This window comes from Ranitomeya variabilis, chromosome 3 (assembly GCF_051348905.1).
Source record: "Ranitomeya variabilis isolate aRanVar5 chromosome 3, aRanVar5.hap1, whole genome shotgun sequence".
NCBI classification, from domain to species: domain Eukaryota; kingdom Metazoa; phylum Chordata; class Amphibia; order Anura; family Dendrobatidae; genus Ranitomeya; species Ranitomeya variabilis.
In genome coordinates, this window is record NC_135234.1 from 72,503,348 (window position 1) to 72,527,248 (window position 23,901).

The 23,901-nt window shown below is 48.3% G+C and overlaps 1 protein-coding gene across 1 annotated transcript in view; it reads right to left on the minus strand.

The window, feature by feature from the left end:
- TOMM70 (translocase of outer mitochondrial membrane 70) overlaps window positions 1-23,901 on the minus strand; it is a 58,561-nt gene that overhangs the window by 6,056 nt on the left and 28,604 nt on the right. The window contains exons 5-11 of the mRNA XM_077294152.1: window positions 19,184-19,332; window positions 9,249-9,456; window positions 8,512-8,646; window positions 7,425-7,532; window positions 4,316-4,432; window positions 2,166-2,263; window positions 304-426 (exon numbers count right to left, since the gene is read on the minus strand). Of these exons, the coding sequence (XP_077150267.1) occupies window positions 304-426; window positions 2,166-2,263; window positions 4,316-4,432; window positions 7,425-7,532; window positions 8,512-8,646; window positions 9,249-9,456; window positions 19,184-19,332 (938 nt within the window). The remainder of the gene's footprint in view (window positions 1-303; window positions 427-2,165; window positions 2,264-4,315; window positions 4,433-7,424; window positions 7,533-8,511; window positions 8,647-9,248; window positions 9,457-19,183; window positions 19,333-23,901) is intronic.

Consider the following 23,901-nt stretch of genomic DNA (forward strand, 5'->3'; position numbering starts at 1 on the left):
CGCGGCCCTGCGCTTAGTTACCCGATGTTTACCCTGGTTACAAGCGAACACATCGCTGGATCGCTGTCACACACAACGATCCAGCGATGTCAGCGGGTGATCAAGCGACGAAAGAAAGTTCCAAACGATCTGCTACGACGTACGATTCTCAGCAGGATCCCTGATCGCTGCTGCGTGTCAGACACTGCGATATCGTAACGATATCACTAGAACGTCACGAATCGTACCGTCGTAGCGATCAAAATGGTACTGTGTGACAGTACCCTAAGAGAAGCCACGGCACTCGCAATCAGCAGAGCTTACCTCTGAACCTCTATTGTCCCCATGGTCTCGTATGCAAAGTCACATTTGTTATCTATTTCAATGGCTTTACTGATCAGATCTAAGCCTTTGTCAAGGTCTTGTTTCCACTGCAGCTGAAGTAAGCTGTGAAAGAGAAGAGAAAAAAGAAAAAAAAAAAAATCACGGAGGAAATTGAAAATTACAATGTAGGAAACCACTGGAGGAGCCCAACATTTACTGAATAAATTCAGCTTCTGCGTTCTCGAGTTACTCTAAAGGTGACATACATATTGGGTGAAGCGGACAGCCAACTAGTTTGTATTGTGATGTCCTGCATTGCTCAGCTGGATTTCCACATGCCTGGTACTTTCAGGGTATGTGCACACATTGCGGATTTGCAGCAGTTTTCCATGCGGAGTACAGTACCATGCAAACCTAAGGAAAACCAAATCTGCAGTAGACATGCTGCGGAAAATCCTGCGCAGAAAAGCTGCGGCTTATTTTCCACAGCATGTCAATTCTTTGTGCGAATTCCACAGCGTTTTACACCTACTCAATAATTGGAATCCGCAGGTGTAAAAACGCAGGTGAAATCCGCACAAAAACCGGGGTAAATCCGCAGGTAAAATGTAGGGCGTTTTACCTGCGGATTTTTCTGAAACTGCGTGGAAAAATCGGCACACGAATCCGCAACGTGTGCACATACCCTCATACTGACCTATTCCCTGTCCTCACTGAGGAAACATTCACTAATAGCTGAGCTTAATAAAGGCCCCAAAACACATTAAAAAAAGCAATAGGCCAATCTAATGAGTATGGGGGCTTCATGAATCTCCCCCAAGATCTATTTATTTTACTCACTTATTCAGCTCCATTAATTGCACAGCACTTTACAGACATCATCATCGCTGTTCCCATTGGGGCTCACAATCTAGATTCCCTAACAGTATGTCTTTGGGGTGTGGGAGGAAACCCACGCAAACACGGGGGGAACATACAAACTCCTTGCAGATGTTGTCCTTGGTGGGATTTGAACCCAGGACTCAGTGCTGCAAAGCAACAGTGCTAACCACTGAGCCACTGTGCTGCTCTAGAAAAGGATCCGACCTGTAGATCCTTATGTTTGGCACAGAGGTAAGTCAGAGACCAGAGGAGCTCTTGGATGAGCGTTCTTGTGTATGGGGAAGCCGAGAGAGAGACAGCTGTTAGCTGAATAATCATTCGTCTGACTGCTATCTAAAGTGTATGGACGGCTTATAGGGATTCCCTGGTCTCAGAACAAACGTTGCAGGCACTCTACGTGACAGACATCATGAGTGAGTGATGAGATTTCCCTGTATTCCCCATGTGGTGGTCACGCTATCATGTGCAGACTAGTCTCTCCCGGCTTATCTCTATAGAAGACAATCGAGAGAAGAGCAAGAGACTAGTCGGCACGTGACCGAAAGCATGCAGATGGCATACATGCAGTTACGTGACCACCCTGCCTGCACAGGGACTACGGGAGAATAATGACAGTGTGTGAGTTGCGTGCTGTCACAATTTACTAGCCAGTAGTCACAGAGTGCCCGACACTTTTCTTCTGGGACCAGACAACCCTTTATAGAATGCGTATTTTGTATGTTGGTAGGAATAGCCATCAGCTATGTAAGGTCCCCTTCCCACCATCATACACATGCTACTGAAATAATCTTCGGTTCATTTTCACTTATCCTTTAGCCTAATGCACATCATCAAATAGTGGTACTTGTGGTGCCGCACTCAGGATAAAGCCAAGAATAGATAATAAGGGGGAAATATTCACTACACGTTTTGATTCCTCCTTGCACTGACATCTTATGGCAGGGTTTTATTCCTATCATAAATAATTGGGAACCACTTACCCTTTATGTACATATGTGGTGGCATTGTCCGGCTCGAGATCTATGCATTGATCGTACATCTCATCGGCTTTCCCAAACTGTTGCTGATCTGTTAGTGCCTGCACAAACAAGAACACCGCAGGATTTATTCTCCACCATCACATCTCATGCATCCATCAGGACACGCTCCCAGCAATGCCTCCGATGTGACGCTTCATACCAGCTGGATTCTTATTTTATATAAAGAGTGCTGAGGTTTTTTTCTGCGGTGGTCATTAATACTGGGGATAAAAGGTGCATTTTGGCATGTGTCCAAAGACATGATCGTATTTCCCCTATGCATGTACACCGCAGTGTGCAAGGACATGAGAAAACAGAAATAAAACTCCCAATTCCAATCATCTAACAAGGATATCTGTATCCAAGGAGACAGTCTCCAAATTAGAGAAGTGACATTTTCTAGGCAAAACCTGACACCCTACACCTGGCGCACAGACGGCAGAGTGGGAACAGCAGAACAACGGGACCCAGCGTGACTTCAGTCTGTGGGTGATAATCAGAAAACTGACAGGTTTACAGAAATACACTGCTCAACATTAAGATTACAACACCAAGAAGGAAACGTCGTTTATTTATGGAGATCTCAGGATGGATAGATATGTTACTGATCGGCAGACGATTAAAAAATGGAAACATTTTCAAGACATCTCAATTTATTCAATATCGAGTATTAGCCACTGGCAGAAATCTCCGCACTTATACACCATGGCTGCTATCAGTGAGGTTATTAATGCTTGTCTGAGGAATGTTGTGCCATGCTGAAGGCACTTTACCAAATCATCAAGATCCTCTGCAAGCAGCTACCTTTGCAACTGCCGACCAATGAAGTCCCAGATGTGCTTAATAGGAGACAATTCCAGAGACACTGCAGGCCATGGTGAGAAGGAGCTACCAGAAGCGGATCTTGATGATTTGCCCAAGTGCTTACAGTGTGGCAGAACATTCGTCAGACAATCACTAATAACCTCACTGATAGCAGCCAGGGCTGTAATTGCAGGGGTTCTGCACTTGATGCTCATACTCAATACATTTAGATGTTTTTAACAAATTTGTTTCCAATTTTCCATCATTTGCATATCATTAACATGTCTAACCATCCTGTGATTTCCAGCATTCTATGACTTTTACTCGTCAGTTTTGCAATTACAATGTTGAGGGGTGTATTCTATCTGATCTCTGCGCAGCCACTCACTTACGGGTATGAAGGCTATGGACCATCCGTACATAATGACAATGGCATAATCCAGCTCCAGGCATCTAGCAGGGAATGACAGGAGTGACAGGACCTGGACGGTAAGTGCCGAAGTGTCAGGAAACAACCCCTGGCGATCGGGGTGGCCTTCATGGTTGCAGTGAAGGAACAGATGATTGGCCTCGGGGAGACCAAAACATCCAACACCGCGGAGACACCATCACGTGTTTCTCAACGCAATGATCCAGAACACTGCCCCCATCCCTTATGGGAAATATGCAAATGCATGTAGGATAGCTGCGGAGACACAATCACGTGGAGTAGGAATCTGGCTATTAGGAGCAGTGCCTAGTAAAAGGCTGTTGGATGTTTTGGTCTCCCCGAGGCCAATCATCTGTTCCTTCACAGCCTTTTACTAGGCACTGCTCCTAATAGCCAGATTCCTACTCCACACTGATGAGGGGCAAACACCCCGAAACAGCTGTCTGTGGATGGATACCATGCTTGGCATAGGTGGTTTTCCTGTATTGGATGTTTTCCTTTACTGGATGCTGCCCTTCCCGTGGTTGTTCCTTCCCGGGGAAAGGTCTGGCTATTCACTGCTTGCGTTGAGAAACACGTGATGCTGTCTCCGCAGCTATCCTACATTCATGGTTGCAGTGGCATCCAGCAATGCCATATATTAGATGCAGTTTTGCCCATCACGTGCAGTTTTTGGAATAGCTGAATTATTGCACCACATTTGTGCTTGTTTTTCACTGAATGAGCACCAGTAATAGGCGCAGGTATGTGTGTAGTGACATTATGTCCATGCACCGTACAGACAGATGACAACTAAACCGTTAAAGGATTCTCCCACCTGGATAACAACTTTCCATATGTCCTAGTAAGGCACATGGATGCCACGCCAATGCTTTACCTGGGCATAAAGAGCATAGCCCTCCGCACATTTTGGAAACTTCTTAATGACGTCTTCAAACCCTTTCATTGCAGCTTTGATCAGAAGTGGATTGCTACCAGTATAGGCTTTACGGTACTAGAAGAAAGATGAGACATTAATAACTTCCCAATACTTTTATCCGCATGTCGCTGCCCACATCATGTATCGCCGTTTACTCGGCTGCAAGGAACGGTAACAACTCATCTGAAAGCGAAGATTTCAGTCCTTGGGTGGAGTTCTCCTTTAGAACAAGACCAAGTGATAAATCTGTGGTTCGAAATACAACCTTGTACTTTACTTACACAGAGAGAATTTAAAGAGTAACTAAACTTTTTTTTCCAAATAAAAGTAGAAATGCAACTTGAATACATTTTGTAGAAGGGATAATTTTCCTTTCTTGCTGCCTATATGGAGAAAACAGTTGCTGTAGTGTGCATTACCAAGTGCTTAGGTCAGTACTCTGTACAGATCTGCTACCATGAGAGCAGGGAAAGCAGAGCCTCCATAGGGAGAGGAGGAAAGCAAAGCCTCCATAGGGCGAGGGGGAAAGCAAAGCCTCCATAGGGCGAGTGGGAAAGCAGAGCCTCCATAGGGCGAGTGGGAAAGCAGAGCCTCCATAGGGCGAGTGGGAAAGCAGAGCCTCCATAGGGCGAGGAGGAAAGCAGAGCCTCCATAGGGCGAGGAGGAAAGCAGAGCCTCCATAGGGCGAGTGGGAAAGCAGAGCCTCCATAGGGCGAGTGGGAAAGCAGAGCCTCCATAGGGCGAGGAGGAAAGCAGAGCCTCCATAGGGCGAGGGGGAAAGCAGAGCCTCCATAGGGCGAGGGGGAAAGCAGAGCCTCCATAGGGCGAGGGGGAAAGCAAAGCCTCCATAGGGCGAGGGGGAAAGCAGAGTCTCCATAGGGCGAGGAGGAAAGCAAAGCCTCCTTAGGGCGAAGAGGAAAGCAAAGCCTCCATAGGGCGAGGGGGAAAGCAGAGCCTCCATAGGGCGAGGGGGAAAGCAGAGTCTCCATAGTGCGAGGGGGAAAGCAGAGTCTCCATAGGGCGAGGGGGAAAGCAGAGCCTCCATAGTGCGAGTCTCCATAGGGCGAGGGGGAAAGCAAAGCCTCCATAGGGCGACGGGGAAAGCAGAGTATCCATAGGGCGAGGAGGAAAGCAAAGCCTCCATAGTGCGAGGGGGAAAGCAGAGCCTCCATAGGGCGAGGGGGAAAGCAGAGCCTAAATAGGGCGAGGGGGAAAGCAGAGCCTCCATAGGGCGAGGAGGAAAGCAGAGCCTCCATAGTGCGAGGGGGAAAGCAGAGTCTCCATAGGGCGAGGGGGAAAGCAGAGCCTCCATAGGGCGAGGGGGAAAGCAGAGCCTCCATAGGGCGAGGGAGAAAGCAGAGCCTCCATAGGGCGAGGGGGAAAGCAGAGTCTCCATAGGGCGAGGGGGAAAGCAGAGTCTCCATAGGGCGAGGGGGAAAGCAGAGCCTCCATAGTGCGAGGGGGAAAGCAGAGTCTCCATAGCGCGAGGGGGAAAGCAGAGCCTCCATAGTGCGAGTCTCCATAGGGCGAGGGGGAAAGCAAAGCCTCCATAGGGCGACGGGGAAAGCAGAGCCTCCATAGGGCGAGGAGGAGAGCAGAGCCTCCATAGTGCGAGTCTCCATAGTGCGAGGGGGAAAGCAGAGTCTCCATAGGGCGAGGGGGAAAGCAGAGTCTCCATAGGGCGAGGGGGAAAGCAGAGTCTCCATAGGGCGAGGGGGAAAGCAGAGTCTCCATAGGGCGAGGGGGAAAGCAGAGCCTCCATAGTGCGAGTCTCCATAGTGCGCGCACTCTCCTTGTATATAGCAGTCATAGTGAAAGGAGTGCAGGAGCCGGCTCTGCACAGCGCTCTGTGTGTTATCCTCTATATAGACTTGTATAGGAAAGAACAGGTTTCACACGTTACACTTGTCACCAGTGACACAGCCTGCCTTCCACCGGGACCCTCACTCCTGCAAAGTCTGTATCTTGTCATGGCACTGTGCAGGAGTACGTATGGACACAGCAAAATAGGGTAAATCAACCCCATTACAAAATGTACAACTACATTTTCTAGTTATCAATATGAGAGATCAGTGCCAATCAGCTGTTGCCGGACAGATATGACGAGTTGCGGAGCAAAACAGAACAGCTCCATCAACCGTATAGTGGCCGCAGCGGGGAACTACACATCCACACCTATTTGGATAAATGCGGGGGCACTCTATAGCTAATGGAGCTGTGCTGTTCCTAAATGGATTACATCCGGCCGGCATCGAGAACAGCTAATTGGCACTGGTGCCCCCCAACAGATTGGACGATAAAAGTATTAGACAACCCCTTTAAGTGCATGCTGTACGACCATGTTGGCACTTTGGATAACATTCTGCGTGAGCCTTGAAACAAAATACATACTCGCTGCATCTTGGCTGTACAATGTTACACTACACTAGTCCAGCTAATGCTCATTATAAAATGATGATTATTCGGCCGTTCTGACATGGATTTTCTATGTAAGTACACCGGTATCATCAAGTCCAAGATCTGTTTAATAATGTATGAAGTTTGTTTGGTTAAATTTGGCGGCAGATCACACAGAAAGGCAGTTTTATTCTCTTTTTTTATCTAATGGCACAAACATTTCTGCCCAAATTCATCATTTGCTTTTTTTAAGTCACTTATTTTTCTTGCAGTATTTGATAACGTTTTCAGCGCAAGTTCTTCAAACCGGTGTACGATTCTTAAACTTTGTACAAAATAAAAAATGCTTTTTTTTTGCGCCAGGAGACGCATGTTCTGCTGAAATGTCGCTACAGTTGAACAAAAATTCCAGGCCTGCCTAAAACTGGACTGCAATTGTGCAAACATTTTGCGATATTTTACAATGCTGAAATTGATAAAATCCGCTGAAAACATCTGGAAACCCCAAAATGTCTCATAATTTAGTCTTAGAAAAAAAGAGAGGTGCAAATGAAAAACCAAAAAAAAGGACACACACATTGAATGATGAATCGGGGCCCTGGGCTTCTCAATCCCAGGAACGAGTACTACTGGCTTCATACATTGGAGACCGGCAGAGGCCAATACTTACCAGTGCAAAGCATTTCTGTGCCTGAGCCAAAGCAGAATCTGGTCGCAATCTAATACATTCATCAAAGTCTGCAACCGCTTCGTCCACTTGGTCTAGCAGGATTTTGAGCTGTAATAAAGGGACAACCTTACAATTGCTACTTCAGCCACATCTTATAAGACATACACATCACTGACTTATCAAGCTTACAAAATAGACATATTCCTAACTTTGTAGTAATACAATTCAACATTTTTTTTTATTGACAGTAAAAGCATACTGAGCTCAAGCACACAATAGTATTAAAGGGAATCTGTCAGCAGGGTTTTGCTATAAAATCCGACAGCAGCACAATTTAGGCCTGATTGAGACCCTGATTCCAGTGATTTATCACTTAGGTTACTCGGTGCAGCAGTTGCGATCCAATCACAGTTTTCTCTGCTGCAGATCTAGCAGAGCTCAGAATGCTGAGCCCTGTATAACCACGCCAACACCACTGATTGGCAGCTTTCTGTGTACACTGGGCATAGGCAGAAAGCTGCTAATTAGTGGTGGATGCGGCGTTGGACTAGGAGACACGAATGTCTAGTCCTATAGTGATAATCTCCTGCTGGTAAAACACTGATTTCATTGAAATCTAGTGACATCACTTTTATCAGGCTCTCTGCCCCTACATCACACTGCTCTCAGATTCCCTTTATTGATTATATTTCCAGTGATGCTTATTTGAATGATTTTCTAAGACATAGTGAGTAAAGAGCGATCCGGTAAGATGAGTTTATCACTGATTCGAAGGATTGGTGATAATTACTAAACTGGTGGTCTGACCACTGAGACCCCCACTGATTGGGAATAGATTAGTGGTCAAGCACGTGCAGGCTTTCTCCACTCGCTCTCTATGGGACTGTGCTGTACTCCGCCATCTCTCGCAGTTGTATGGAGGGTGAATGGTGCAGCAGTGCCCGTCCTTACCCGCTGCTCTGTGCAGACGTCCACTGCTTTGGCGTGGCACCCAAACTGATCAAGTATTTATCACCTATCCTGCATATAGGTAATAACTAACTGTACTGGTAAGACGCAGTTAACACCAAAATACATGGCCACTTACCTGCCCTCTGTGGTGGTAAACATCTGCGTTTTGGGGGTCTATGTCTGCAGCTGTGTTGAAATCTTGCGTAGACCACATCGGCAGTTGTTGCTGCATATACATACTGCCGCGTTTGATTAGGGCATTTGCGCGTAACTAAGAAAGCACAAAGGAAAGATATGTTCATGTAAGTGTACAGGGTAAGCGTATTGTATTACACAGAGGAGTTGTGCAATACACAGACACCCACCTTCTCAATCCTTAGGTTCCCCCCAGTAAAATAAAACATATACTCACCTCTGGTGCTGGCGCCGGCTTTCCCGGGGATTGTGTGACATTGAAGGGAGAATGAAGCCAGCGCCGATTGGCAGCAGGTATCAGGTGACAATGTCACGTAATCCCTGGGAGAGCCGGTAACGCACGTGAGAATAGAGACTGAATAGTGGACAGCGCTAAGGTTGGTCAAACTTTTATGCTGTGTGTGAAATAGAAAATGACCTTCAAATGTACACTTAAAAAAGTATTACTAATTAAACTACAAAGTAAGAAAGAACAAGACATGGCTGTATTACTCTACGATCAGGTGAACCTGCCGGGTGTGGATCTGCTCTAGCACCCGATGGGTTGCAATAGGCAATTGCTCTACTTTCCTTTGCAGCCGATCTCATAAATCTTCCCCAGTGTCTTATACGAACATCAATACACAGTTTTTCCTAAAATGTTTGCAAATTAGAATGTGAATTGAATTCATTATTTACCTTAACATTGGCGTCTTCCATGCTAATAACCTGATCCAAGTCTGGCTTGGCAGCAGCAGAGTTTCCGATGAGCAGGTAGAAGGTGGCTCTCAGTAGTAAAGCTTCAGCCATGTACCTGCCTTTGGCCTCCACTTCTTTTGTGCATTCACTGATTATTTTGTCGTAGTTTTCTTCTTCCATGTATTGTTTGGCTTTTAAATAACCGGATCTGAAGATCGAAGTAAGAAAAGAAAGAAATGAGGTAAAAGGTGAATGTTCACACTGTGCAATGTAGAGGAAATGAAACAAATCTCATCTACAAGCTGAGGATCTTTTCTACATGTAAATGGACACTAAATGGGGATCTTTACATTATCCGTTTTTATGCAAAATTAAGAATGAATTCACATGTCTGTGCTCAAACCTCAATAATGGCCTCATATTTATGGCACAGCGGTAGGTGCGCTCCCGCAAACCACCGTACATGTACGGCATGACGATAGCGTGGACTCACTGTGAGCGCCAGTGTGATCAAAAGTGAGCACGATCGGTGCTAGCGCCCATTACGGGCGTTTAACCCCTGTGATGGTCGCTGTCACTATTGACAGCGACCAACACAGCAGACGGAGGGAGCTCTTGCTCTGCTCCAATCGGCACAACGCGATCTCGTTGTGCCGATGGTCTGCATGGTGAACCCAGGCCGAAGGTTGGCTGCAAGATCAACTAGGTACGGTGGCCTGTAAGCTTCTGCTGAGAGGCCTCCTCCCTGCCTGCGAGACGCTGATCTAATGCCCTGCAACGCAAAAGAATTGAAGAGTGTTAGATCAGTGATAAGAGCAAGGAAAGTAAAGTAAGGAGGTAAAAAAAAAAAAAAAAAAAGAAAATTTATACATTACAGAAAAAAAAGTAGCAAAAACCTATGCTTTTTCATCATACTGCCGAACAAAGTGCAATATGCAATAAAACGCAATCAAAAAGCTAAATGGTATCGCTGAAAACACCATCTTGTCGGAAAACTAAAAAAAGATTTAGCTCTCAGAACAAAGCGAAACAAAATTTTTTTCTATAAAATAGTTGTGTGTAAAAGTGCCAAAAGAAAAAAAAGGAGATTTTTGTGTACTCACCGTAAAATCTCTTTCTCTTAGCCTCTAATTGGGGGACACAGGACCATGGGTGTTATGCTGCTGTCCACTAGGAGGTGACACTATGCATAATCTGAAAAAAGATTAACTGTGGCTCCTCCTGTGCAGTATACACCCCTGGACGGCATCAGCCTTCTCCAGTTTTGTGCCAAAGCAGTAGGAGGAACGTAACATGAATAACATAATTATGCCTGTAAGAAGGCAACTATGTACGAGCTCAAGAAACAATATGAGAACTCAACAGTTACAACAGCCCGGAAAGGGCAACAGGGTGGGAGCTGTGTCCCCCAATTAGAGGCTAAGAGAAAGAGATTTTACGGAGAGTACACAAAAATCTCCTTTACTCTGTCGCCTCATTGGGGGACACAGGACCATGGGACGTCCTAAAGCAGTTCCTGGGTGGGAAGCAATGGACGAATATTGTGCAGACAGGCCCGTACACTTAGGGCACCGCCGCCTGCAGGACACGTCTACCCAGGCTCGCGTCCGCTGAGGACTGGGTATGAACCCTGTAGTGTTTAGTAAATGTGTGTAAGCTAGTCCAAGTGGCCGCCTTACACACTTGTTGTGCCGAAGCCTGGTGCCGAATGGCCCAGGAGGCCCCTACCGCCCGTGTAGAGTGTGCCGTAATACCGGCTGGAAGAGGAGAATTCTTAAGGCGGTACGCCTCTTGTATGGTGGATTTGATCCACCTGGCAAGAGTAGCTTTGGAAGCTGGCATACCCTTGTGACCGCCTTCCGGAAGGAGGAAAAGAGAATCAGACCTCCAGAAGGACGCAGTCCTAGACACGTATATACGCAAAGCCCTGACAAGGTCAAGCGTATGCAGAGCCTTCTCCACTCTATGAACCGGAACCGGACAAAGGGATGGTAGTGAAATTTCCTCATTGAGGTGGAAGTCGGACACAACCTTCGGAAGGAAGGATGGGACCGTACGAAGAACTACCTTGTCCTGGTGAAATGCCAGGAAAGGCTGTCTGCAGGAGAGTGCTGTCAGTTCAGACACCCTGCGTAGCGAGGTGATTGCCACCAGGAAAACCACCTTCTGGAAAAGAAGGCGGAGCGGGACCTCCTTAAGGGGTTCGAAGGGTGGTTCCTGCAATGCTGTCAGTACCAGGTTGAGGTCCCACGTTTCTAGTGGTCGTCTGTAGGGGGGAACCAATCGGGAAACCCCCTGAAGGAAAGTCCTTACTTGCGGCTTGGTAGCAATGCGCTTTTGGAAAAGCACTGAGAGGGCTGACACCTGGCTCTTAAGCGAGCCCAATGACAGCCTGGCCTCCAGACCCGCTTGGAGAAAACCAAGAACTTTGGGTAGGGAATAAGGGAGTGGGATCTGGCCACGAGATTCGCACCAGGTAAAGAAAGCTTTCCAGGTACGGTAATAAATCTTGGCAGAGGCTGGTTTCCGTGCTCTGATCATGGTTCCAATGACATCTGTCGAGAGCCCTGCCTGGGTTAGAACCCAGGTCTCAAGGGCCACGCCGTCAAATTGAGAGCCCCTGAGTTCTGGTGGTAGAACGGCCCTTGTGATAGAAGATCGTGGCGGTCGGGGAGATGCCAAGGGGCGTCTGCTGTGAGTTGTACGATGTCGGTGTACCATGTGCGTCTGGGCCAGTCCGGTGCAATGAGGATGGTTGGAACTCCCTCTTGTTTGATCTTCCTCACCACTCTGGATATCAGGGGGAGAGGTGGAAAAATGTACAGAAGCTGGAACTGGGTCCAGTCCTGAACCAGAGCGTCTGCTCCGAGCGACCGCGGATCGTGTGTTCTGGCAATGAAGTTGGAGACCTTGGCATTGAAATGGGATGCCATTAGGTCCACATCCGGGGTCCCCCAGCGGAGACAGATCTGTTGAAAAATTTCGGGATGGAGAGACCACTCTCCCGAGTCTATTCCTTGTCGGCTGAGGAAGTCTGCTTCCCAGTTGTCCACACCCGGAATGTGGACCGCCGAAAGAACCGACCCTGTGTCCTCCGCCCAGCGGAGGATATGTGACACTTCCCGCATCGCCTGGGTACTGCGGGTCCCCCCTTGATGATTCACATATGCCACAGCCGTGGTATTGTCCGACTGTATCCTGATGTGAGAGGCTGCCAATAAGTGATGGAAGGCCCTCAATGCCACAAGGATGGCACGAATTTCCAGGATGTTGATGGGCATGGTCGCTTCCGCTGGGGACCACTTGCCCTGTGCCCTGTGGTGTAGGTGCACCGCACCCCAACCCGTCAGACTCGCGTCGGTGGTCAGAACCTTCCATTGACCTGAGAGAAAGGATTTCCCCTTTGCTAGCGAGGTTGGCTTGAGCCACCAGTGCAGGGACCTCCTGGTTGACGACGTTAGCTGGAACTCCCTGTCGAGAGAGAAGGGATTCCTGTCCCAGGACTTGAGAATGGCTAGTTGGAGAGGTCTGAGGTGAAACTGGGCAAATGGGACGGATTCTATTGCTGCTGCCATCTTGCCGTGGACTCTCATGGCAAACCGGAGAGATCGATGGGGTTTGCGGAGGAGGGTGCGAACTGCTAGTCGGAGGGCCAGTGCCTTGTCCTTGGGAAGGAGCACTAGACCCCTGGAAGTGTTGAATAACATTCCCAGGAAGGTCAGGGACTGACTCGGGGTTGGTGATGACTTTTGTAGGTTGATTAACCAGCCCATGCGACTGAGAGTATCGGTTGTGATTGAGACGTTGAGCTCGCAGTCCTTGAAGGTGGGAGCCTTGATGAGTAGATCGTCCAGGTATGGAACGACTACTATGCCTCTGGAATGCAGGACGTCCATGGTTGCTGCCATGACCTTGGTGAACACTCTGGGAGCCGTGGCGAGTCCAAAGGGGAGAGCCACGAATTGGTAGTGGTCCTGGCCTATTGCGAACCTGAGAAACCTCTGATGGGCAGGTGCAATGGGTATATGCAGGTATGCGTCTTGTATGTCTATGGAGGCGAGATATTCCCCCTTCTCCATGGACGCAATGATGGACCGAAGGGACTCCATGCGGAAGTGACGGACCCGTACATATTTGTTGAGCTGTTTTAGGTCTAGTATGGGCCGTACGCTGCCTCCTTTCTTGGGAACTACGAACAGATTGGAGTAGAATCCTCGGAAGCGGTCGGTCGTGGGTACCGGTACTATGACTCCTGATTGACAAAGCGAGGAGACCGCTTGGTGGTAGGCTCGAGCCTTGGCTGGCGGTTTTGGGGGGACAGAGAGGAAGAACCGGTCCGGTGGGTTGGAGGTGAAGTCTATTTTGTATCCGGAAGACACTAGTTCCGTGACCCACCTGTCTTCTGTAATAGGCAGCCAGACTTGATGAAAGAGCAAAAGTCGGCCGCCTACTGGTGTGGTGTCTTCCGGAGTCCGTGAGTCATGAGGAGGAGAAAGTCTGAGATTTTCCTCCTCTGGGCTTAGACTGGCCTGCTTTTGACTGCCAGGTCTTGTCCGACCTTTGCGTCGATCGTGAGTTGTCCCTGCGTGGGGAACGGTTACGATTTTGTACTGGACGTGAGACGGACCAGCCGGAGGAATTCTGAAAGGATCGGAATCGAGTTTGGTTACGCTTCTTGTAAGTGTGTTTAGGTTTCAGTTGGGGAAGAGAAGTACTCTTACCCCCTGTGGCGTTGGATATCATGGTATCCAACTGTTCACCGAAAAGTCTCCCACTGAGGTAGGGGAGGTGCGTGAGGGACTTCTTTGAGGCTGCGTCCGCTTTCCATTCCCGCAGCCAGAGGATACGCCGAATCGTGATGGCGTTTGATGCTATCCCCGCGACTCCCCTTGCTGAATCCAGAGCTGCCTGGAGCATGTAATCTGCTACAACTGCAATTTGAACCGCTTGGTCCGACAGTTCAGGAGCGGATGCTTGGAAGGCTTGTAAATTCTTTGCCCAGGCCAGGATGGCCTTGGCAGCCCAAACTGAGGCGAACGCGGGAGCCAGGGATGCCCCTGCTGCCTCGAAAATTGAACGAGCCATGCGTTCTACCTGCCGGTCTGCTGCGTCCCTGAGGGTTGAGCTATCTGGCAGTGAAAGGAGGGTCTGTGCTGCTAGCCTGGAGACTGGGGGATCCACTTCAGGTGGATCTGTCCATTCCTTGGTGTCCTTCTGTGGGAAGGGGTACCTCGCCTCCAGATATTTGCGATTAGCGAATTTTTTCTCAGGCTGTGAGAGCTGTTTTTTAAGGATCGCCTTAAACTCTGGGTGGTTAGAGAAAACCTTAGGCGGCTTCAGAGGTCCTTCAAAGGAAATCTTATGTTCTGGGGCCTCTGGTGGCGGATCAGAAATGTCCAGCACCCCAGGGACCCCTCTGTTTCTCTGTCCGAGTCAGAGTCGCAGATGCCTTCCGAATCCTGTGTATCACTGAGGCGTCCCCTGCTGGGTGGGCTGGGGAGGAGGCCCTCTCTATTTGGGGATTGCGGAGATCTGCATTGTCTGTCCCTGGAATGGGACGGTCTAGATGACCTGGAGCTACGGTGTCTCTCCCTAGAAGGGGATGACCGTGTGCTATGGGATGACGCAGATGGACTTGATCTATGGATCCGCTTGCGTCTAGACGTGGATGTGCCAGGGTCATCTTGTCCCTGAGGCAAGTTCTCCCTTTGCTGGGTAACGGTCATAGCCGGGGCATGACCCTGCAGAGCCTGAAGCAATGTGGAAGTTAGGTTATCTATAGACTGCGTCATAGATTGCGACATCTGAGTAGCCCATTCCGGCGTGGCATTAGACACCGAGGCATTGGCAGGGGCTTCTTGAGGCTGTGACACATTAGTTTGTATACAGTTCTGACAATGCGGGTACGTGCTACTACTGGGGAGAGCGGTCCCGCAGGCTGTGCAGAATGCATAATAGCAGTTCTGCCTGGTTCTCTTGGACCTTGAGCCCTGCATAATGCACAAAGTGCAGAGGTGCTGCCAGCAGATGGACCTTACAGGGGTAGAGAACCTATAGGGGAGCCTTATAGGTAATATGGATTCACAGCTGAGTAAAAAGAACCCAGCTGTGATCTTACCCCACCAGTGTGCCCCGAGGTCCAGCGCCGAAGATCCACAGTCCTGTGCCCCCCGGAGACTGGCTGCCTGGTCCTGGTCCTGCAGACCGGGAGATGCAGGGTTAATCTGCAGCCAAAAATGGCTGCAGAGACAGAGAAGAGAGGAGGAGAAGGGGGCGGAGAGCTAGAAAAAGGCGGCAAGGCTGTAAAAAACCCGCCCTTTCTGTCTCGATCCGCCCCCTGTATGACACTGTAGAGTGTCATATTTGTCATCTGGGGGGCGGAGAGGAGGCTGCTGCTTCAGCTAGGCCGAAGCCGGGGCCTAAATTAGATGCCTGAGGCCCAGAAGGGCTCCAGGCCGGCGCGAAAGTCCGGGAGGGGGGTCAGATCTGAACCGGACCCCTCCGGATTTAAAGGCAGGATAGCGGTGGGGCTGTAAGCGAGAGGGGGGCCCTGTGAGGGGTCCCCCTGAGGCAGTATAGAGCTGGTGCTGCCGCAGAGACAGGGACGCAAGGAGCCCTGTGTCTGTATGTGCCATGCCTGCCTGCACTCCCCCCGGCCCCAACAGGAGCCCGCAGCTGGGCTGGGGTCCCTGGATGCAGGCGCAGTATGCTGGCCCATTGCTGGGAGCTGTAGGATGCTGCCTGTACAGGCCCTACCTGAGGTGTCTCAACCTAATACCCCCAGAGGGGGATAGGGAGGGTGCTGTTGTCACCTTCAGGGGCCTTTATCCTCGCCTCGACCTCAACTCAGAAACCAAAAGGAATTGGGGAAGGAGGGGGGGTCTCGACTTAGAACCAGCACCCGAGGGGCTGGGGAAGGAGCAGCATGGGGAATAGCCATCTCAACTTCAACTGGGCACCCCATAATAGGGGGCCGAGGAAGGAGCCATGCCGGGAGTCTCACAGGAGACCCTCTTTTCTTCATCTGTAATCCCGTCGGAAAACGGAGTAAAAATCTTTAGGTGTGCCTCCTTTGCGACACTAAGCAAAAACTGGAGAAGGCTGATGCCGTCCAGGGGTGTATACTGCACAGGAGGAGCCACAGTTAATCTTTTTTCAGATTATGCATGGTGTCGCCTCCTAGTGGACAGCAGCATAACACCCATGGTCCTGTGTCCCCCAATGAGGCGACAGAGTAAAATATAAATGTGGTATCGCTGTAATCATACTGAGCCGAAGAATAAAAGCTGCCTCATTAATTTTACCACATTGTGAACAGCATAAAAACAAAACAAAAAAAAAACAAAAAACTATTTCTGAATATAAACGTCAACTGATCCAGCAAAAACAAGCCGTCACAGGACTGTTGGCAGAAATATTGAAAAAGTATAGCTCTCAAAATATGGTGATGAAAAAAAACCTTGTTTTGTAAAATTGTGACAGAAGCCACACATAAAAACCCAATATAAATCTGATATCGCTATAATCGCATCAACCCGAAGAATAAAGTTACCTAATCACTTATAACGCACGAGGAACTACGTAAAAAAATAAAACTAATTCTTCACCTGCTGTTGATTTGTTCATTCTGCCTCCCAAAGATCGCAGTAAGGTTAGGAGCACATCTATCCTGCGCTCTGTGCTGAGCACTTACACCGAGGTTTCAGTGTAAATCTCTGAAATACGTGATTCAGACGGAATCCCCAGCAGAAGATTCCCTATAATGAGGCAGATGGAGGAACGGTGGACGCTTTCTGGCCTGTGATACGGCGGTATCAGTCTATTTAGGCAAGCGTAAAAGCGCGGTCCGCCACTAGGTAGTAGTGTACAGCCATATATGAGGTAGTTCCACATTCAGCAATTTATTTATTTATTTATTTTTTTTACAAAATCTACTGCCATTTTAACCCATTTCCCAGTATGAAAATGTAATATCTGGGGATAAAAACTTTTTTGTGGTAAAAATGTAATTATTTTTTCTTCACCGTCCAATGGTATAAAATTCTGTGACACACCTGTGGTGTCAATATAATCACTGTACCCTTAGATGAATTCATAGAGAGGTGCAGTTTATAAAATGGGGTCACTTATGGGGGGGTTGTGCTGTTCTGGCCCCTCAGGGGTTCTGCCAATATGACATGGCACCCGCAATCTATTCCATCAAAATGTGTACTATGACACTTCACTTCTGACCTTTGCACTGTGCCTCAGAAGTTGTTTTCGACCACATATCGGTGTAATCAGGAGACATTGGGTAACATTTTGTGGTACATTTTCTCCCAAGCAACATTTTAGTAGGAAAAAAAATGGTAATTTTGCATTGACACAGCCCAATTCTGTGAATTGCCCAAGAGGTAAAAATGCTCACTGGACTGCTACATGAATTCCTCAAGAGGTGCAGTTTCCAAAATGGGGTCACTTGTTTGGGTTTCTGCTGTTCTGGCATGTCAGAGGCTTGTCAAATGGCGCTCCTTCCCTTCAGTAGTTTTCCACCACATATAGGGTAGACGTACTCACAAATTGTACGGTTATTTTTCCTAGTGGCAGCAGCATAACACCCATGGTACTGTGTACCCTAATGGGGCGTAGGAAAAAAAATGTAAAAATTTGGAGCCAAATGAACATTTATGATGGGAAAAAATGAAAAAGAGGGATTTTTTGCCTTCCACATTGCTTTAGTTCTTGAGAATGCTGTCCCTTTGGGTATTTTCTTTCATACAAGCCCCTCCATGTCACTTCAAAAGTAATGTGGTTTAAGGATGTAAAAATTGAAATATTCCAATATTTTCACAAATAAACGCACACAATTTCAGCCTAAATTTATCACTAACGAAGACCAATGTGTCACGAAAAAAAAAAAAAAACAATCTTAGTATCAACGGGATACATTGAAGCGATCCAGAGATATCGGACACTGGTAAGGATTGTCACATTTGGACTGGTCAGGGTAAAGGAGTTAGCTGCTTCACGTTCTCTAAGGCTACGTTCACATTTGCGGTCGGCGCCGCAGCGTCGGGCGCGTCAGCGTCGCCGCATGCGTCATGCGCCCCTATATTTAACATGGGGGCGCATGGACATGCGTCGCACTTGCGTTTTGCGCCGCATGCGTCCCTGCGGCACCCGCGTCCGGGCGCAGAGGACGCAGCAAGTTGCATTTTTGCTGCGTCCAAAATCAATGAAAAAAAGGACGCATGCGGCGCAAAACGCAGCGTTGTGCATGCGTTTTGCTGCGTTTTGTTTGCGTTGTGCGTTGCGGCGCCGACGCTGCGGCGCACAACGCAAATGTGAACGTAGCCTAAGATGCTGGTGGCAGAACCTCTACAAAACTGCGAGTGAAGCCACTTCAGGAAAACGGCTGCCGCTGTCTCAAAGACAACATGTGCACATACGCGAAGGCAGGTTTTACAAGTCCAACATTCTTGGTCCAATGATGGGCTGAGATGTCTACAACAGGTCTCCTGACCTCAACAGCTTCATAAACATATTAGTTAGGAGTTTGGGTCAACAGACCAGAGTCTGGTCCGTAGTTGGACTGTGAACCTCCCCTAAGCCTTGGGTAGTCGGGTTGTTATGTGAACATGTTCAGAAAGTGCACTGATATGTAGCCAAATACAACGATCACCGGACAGGGGACGTTTGGCCATGGTTGGGTTGCTATGTGATGGCATACATTTTACAGTATAGTAAAGCGCAGTACTTGTAGATTTTTGTATAAACTTTATGGCTCCACGGTATGGCTATACAAAGTATTAAGTGGTGTAAACATGACGGAGCCTGAAACCCAAGACTGGAGAAGCGGAGCAGGCACGTGGGACTGACCACCTCTCCTGATCAAACACGTATGGCTCCGGCTGACTTCTCGTGTACTAGGACTACAGACATTAGCAGAGACTTACTTCTCCTTGACCACAGCGGCTTCTCCTTCTTTATCCTTATCCTCATCTGACTTCTCTTCTTTGTGCAGGGGCTGAGAGATGATATCGTCCGTGAAAGAGCTAAAATAGGATTTGATGAACTGTGGTGAAGGCATCAGTGGCTCCCTGTTCTAGAAGCAGAAAAAAAAATACATTAGGCGAGTAGGATTCCTGGCCACAAAAAGAGCCAATGGGAAACATACAAAGTTGATCAGCGCTCATTGGCTATGGTCAGACGCATTAGATTGTCTCATGTGCCAATTAAGCAAATGACACTGATCAAACTCTAGTCAGGCTGTCTGCATACTGTTATAGGAGTCTCTCGGATGACACAATCAGAGCACACTGAGGATCAGTTGGAGAACAAAATGATTCCATCTCCTCCATTCAGTCAGTGTGTGGAAATCGGACTGCACTCAGATGACATCCAACTGCAGTCTGATTATTGACATGGTCGAGTGCAATCCAATAATCGGATCAAACTCAAACATGTTGCAATTTTTCGTACCAGCTCGGTACGAGAAAAGAAAGCATCAGATGTGCATGTCCTTATAGAAAAACATTGGTCCGCGTGCAATCCAATTTCTTGTCGGATCGCACTAGGACAGAAAATACAGTGGTGTGCACTTGGCCTTTATGGCCCTAATGCAATGCTTTTATCCCAATAATTTACACATTTTGTAGTCAGCAGAAATCGTGTTCACACAGACATGCAGCCCACAATCATCTAGTGGCTCACGCATAAATGATCTGGATGATGAATAGGTCTTTTACTTTTGCGAGCTGATCGGACGGCGATGTTTGCTCAGGCCAATGGTGGCGAAGAATCGTTTTTATGTACACTTGTTCATGAGTTATCAGCCTATGCAAAAGGCGTCTTTGTTGTAAAACTGCATAGAGAAACACGGCGCCATCTGGTAATTAGTCCGACCATATATTAAGGCCCCGTCTCACATAGCGAGATCGCTAGCGAGATCGCTGCTGAGTCACAAGTTTTGTGACGCAACAGCGACCTCAGTAGCGATCTCGCTATGTGTGACACGTACCAGCGATCAGGCCCCTGCTGTGAGATCGCTGGTCGTGTCGGAATGGCCTGGACCGTTTTTTGGTCGTTGAGGTCCTGCTGACATCGCTGAATCGGTGTGTGTGACACGGATTCAGCGATGTCTTCACTGGTAACCAGGGTAAACATCGGGTTACTAAGCGCAGGGCCGCGCTTAGTAACCCGATGTTTACCCTGGTTACCAGCGTAAAAGTAAAAAAAAACAAACACTACATACTTACATTCCGGTGTCTGTCCCCCGGCGTTCTGCTTCTCTGCACTGTGAGTGCAGGCCGGCCGGAAAGCAGAGCACAGCGGTGACGTCACCGCTGTGCTTTCCGCCTGGCGCAGACACAGTGGAGAGAAGCAGAACGCCGGGGGACAGACACCGGAATGTAAGTATGTAGTGTTTGTTTTTTTTTACTTTTACGCTGGTAACCAGGGTAAACATCGGGTTACTAAGCGCGGCCCTGCACTTAGTAACCCGATGTTTACCCTGGTTACCTGGGACCTCGGCATCGTTGGTCGCTGGAGAGCTGTCTGTGTGACAGCTCCCCAGCGACCACACAGCGACAAAACAGCGACGCTGCAGCGATCAGCATCGTTGTCTGTATCGCTGCAGCGTCGCTGTGTGTGACGGGGCCTTTAGACCCATAGTAGTGAAACAGCACTGTGTGCACATTACGGCAGAGCCTTCAATGTTGGGAGGCGGTCCGCACACAACACTACAAGGCATTTATCACCTGGAGGCTCGCTTGATAACAAGAACAGACCACAGGAGAGGATTTAAGTGCAGGCAACTTTTTATTTTTCTATATTTAAAAAAAAAAAAAAGGCAAAATAATGTATATCAGCCTGACAGATGCCAAAAGGACACTCGGGTGAATACAGCCTATGATCACAGCCTTAGGGTACCGTCTCACAAAACAATTTACCAACGATCACGACCAGTGATACGACCTGGCCGTGATGGTTGGTAAGTCGTTGTGTGGTCGCTGGGGAGCTGTCACACAGACAGCTCTCCAGCGACCAACGATGCCGAGGTCCCCGGGTAACCAGGGAAAACATCGGGTTACTAAGTGCAGGGCCGCGCTTAGTAACCCGATGTTTACCCTGGTTACCATCGTAAATGTAAAAAAAAACAAACCATACATACTCACATTCTGGTGTCCGTCAGGTCCCTTGCCGTCTGCTTCCCGCACTGACTGACTGCCGGCCGTAAAGTGAAAGCAGATCACAGCGGTGATGTCACTGCTGTGCTTTCACTTTACGGCCGGGAGTCAGTCAGTGCGGGAAGCAGACGGCAAGGGACCTGACGGACACCAGAATGTGAGTATGTACGGTTTGTTTTTTTTTTACATTTACGACGGTAACCAGGGTAAACATCGGGTTACTAAGCGCGGCCCTGCGCTTAGTAACCCGATGTTTACCCTGGTTACAAGCGAACGCATCGTTGGATCGGTGTCACACACAACGATCCAACGATGACAGCGGGAGATCCAGCGACGAAAGAAAGTTCCAAACGATCTGCTACGACGTACGATTCTCAGCAGGGTCAGACACAGCGATATCGTATGGATATCGCTGGAACGTCACGGATCGTACCGTCGTAGCGACCAAAGTGCCACTGTGAGACAGTACCCTTAAGGTACCGTCACATTAAGCGACGCTGCAGCGATAGCGACAGCGATGCTGATCGCTGCAGCGTCGCTGTTTGGTCGCTGGAGAGCTGTCACACAGACCGCTCTCCAGCGACCAACGATGCCGAGGTCCCCGGGTAACCAGGGTAAGCATCGGGTTGCTAAGCGCAGGGCCGCGCTTAGTAACCCGATGTTTACCCTGGTTACCAGCGTAAAAGTTAAAAAAACAAACAGCACATACTCACCAGCGCGTCCCCCAGCCTCTGCTTCCTGACACTGACTGAGCTCCGGCCCTAACAGCACAGCGGTGACGTCACCGCTGTGCTTTCACTTTCAGTTTAGGGCCGGCGCTCAGTCAGTGTCAGGAAGCAGAGGCTGGGGGACGCGCTGGTGAGTATGTGCTGTTTGTTTTTTTAACTTTTACGCTGGTAACCAGGGTAAACATCGGGTTACTAAGCGCGGCCCTGCGCTTAGTAACCCGATGTTTACCCTGGTTACCAGTGTAAAATATCGCTGGTATCCTTGCTTTTGCTGTCAAACACGGCGATACACGGCGACCTAGCGACCAAATAAAGTGCAGACCTTCTAGCAGCGACCAGCAATTTCACAGCGGGATCCAGATCGCTGCTGCGTGTCAAATACAGCGATATCGCTATCCAGGTCGCTGCAACGTCACGGATCGCTGGCGATATCGCCTAGTGTGACGGTACCTTTAGAGGAAGCGCTGCTAGTATGAATTACACATGTACTGTGCAAATGTTTTAGGCAGAGGTGCAAAAAGAAAAACAAAACAAACAAAAAAAACTGTTGAGCAAAAGCGCAGTGTTTAAAAAAAAAAAAAATAACGTGAAAAAGGAGCATTCATTGTAAAATACCTGTGATCCATCTGCAAACATGATGGATAACACACAAGAGCAAACAAAACAAAACAAAATTGGTTGTGAAAGAGGTCTACAATGACTGACCCCAGACATTGCTAAATAGCCTTCAGATAAACAGTACATACAGATAAGACAAACTGTAGCTGTAAGGCCATGTGCACACGTTCAGGATTTTTAGCGTTTTTTTCGCGTTTTTTCGCTATAAAAACGTGATAAAAACGCGAAAAAAACGCTAACATATGCCTCCTATTTACAGTGTATTCCGCATTTTTTGTGCAAATGTTGCGATTTTTTCCGCGAAAAAATCGCATCGCGGAAAAAAAAGCAACATGTTCATTAAAAATGCGGAATTGCAGGGATTCCGCACACCTAGGAGTCCATTGATCTGCTTACTTCCCGCACGGGGCTGTGCCCACCATGCGGGAAGTAAGCAGATTATGTGCGGTTGGTACCCAGGGTGGAGGAGAGGAGACTCTCCTCCACGCACTGGGCACCATATAATTGGTCAAAAATAAAAGAATTAAAATAAAAAATAGTCCTATACTCACCCTCGATGTCCCCCGCAGTGTTCCCGCCTCACCGCTGCATGCTGCCGTTCGGTTCCTGTAGCTGGTGTGCGGTGAAGGACCCTGCCGATGACGTCACGGTCCTGTGATTGGTCGAGATCGGTCATGTGACCGCTCACGTGACCGTGACGTCATGGAAGGTCCTGCGCGCACACCATCTATACGGAACGGACGCCGGTGAGATCAGCTGTCTGCGGGTGAGTATAAGCATTTTTTTATGCTTTTTATTATTTTTAAACATTTTATCTTTTACTATAGATGCTGCAAAAGCAGCATCTATAGTAAAAAGTTGGTCACACTTGTCAAACAGTATGTTTGACAAGTGTGACCAACCTGTCAGTCAGTTTTCCAAGCGATGCTACAGATCGCTTGGAAAACTTTAGCATTCTGCAAGCTAATTACGCTTGCAGAATGCTAAAAAAACGCGAAAAAAACGGAAAAAAAACGCAAAAAAAAAATGCGGATTTCTTGCAGAAAATTTCCGGTTTTCTTCAGGAAATTTCTGCAAGAAATCCGGACGTGTGCACATACCCTAAAGGTACCTTCACATTAAGCGACAACGATGCCGATC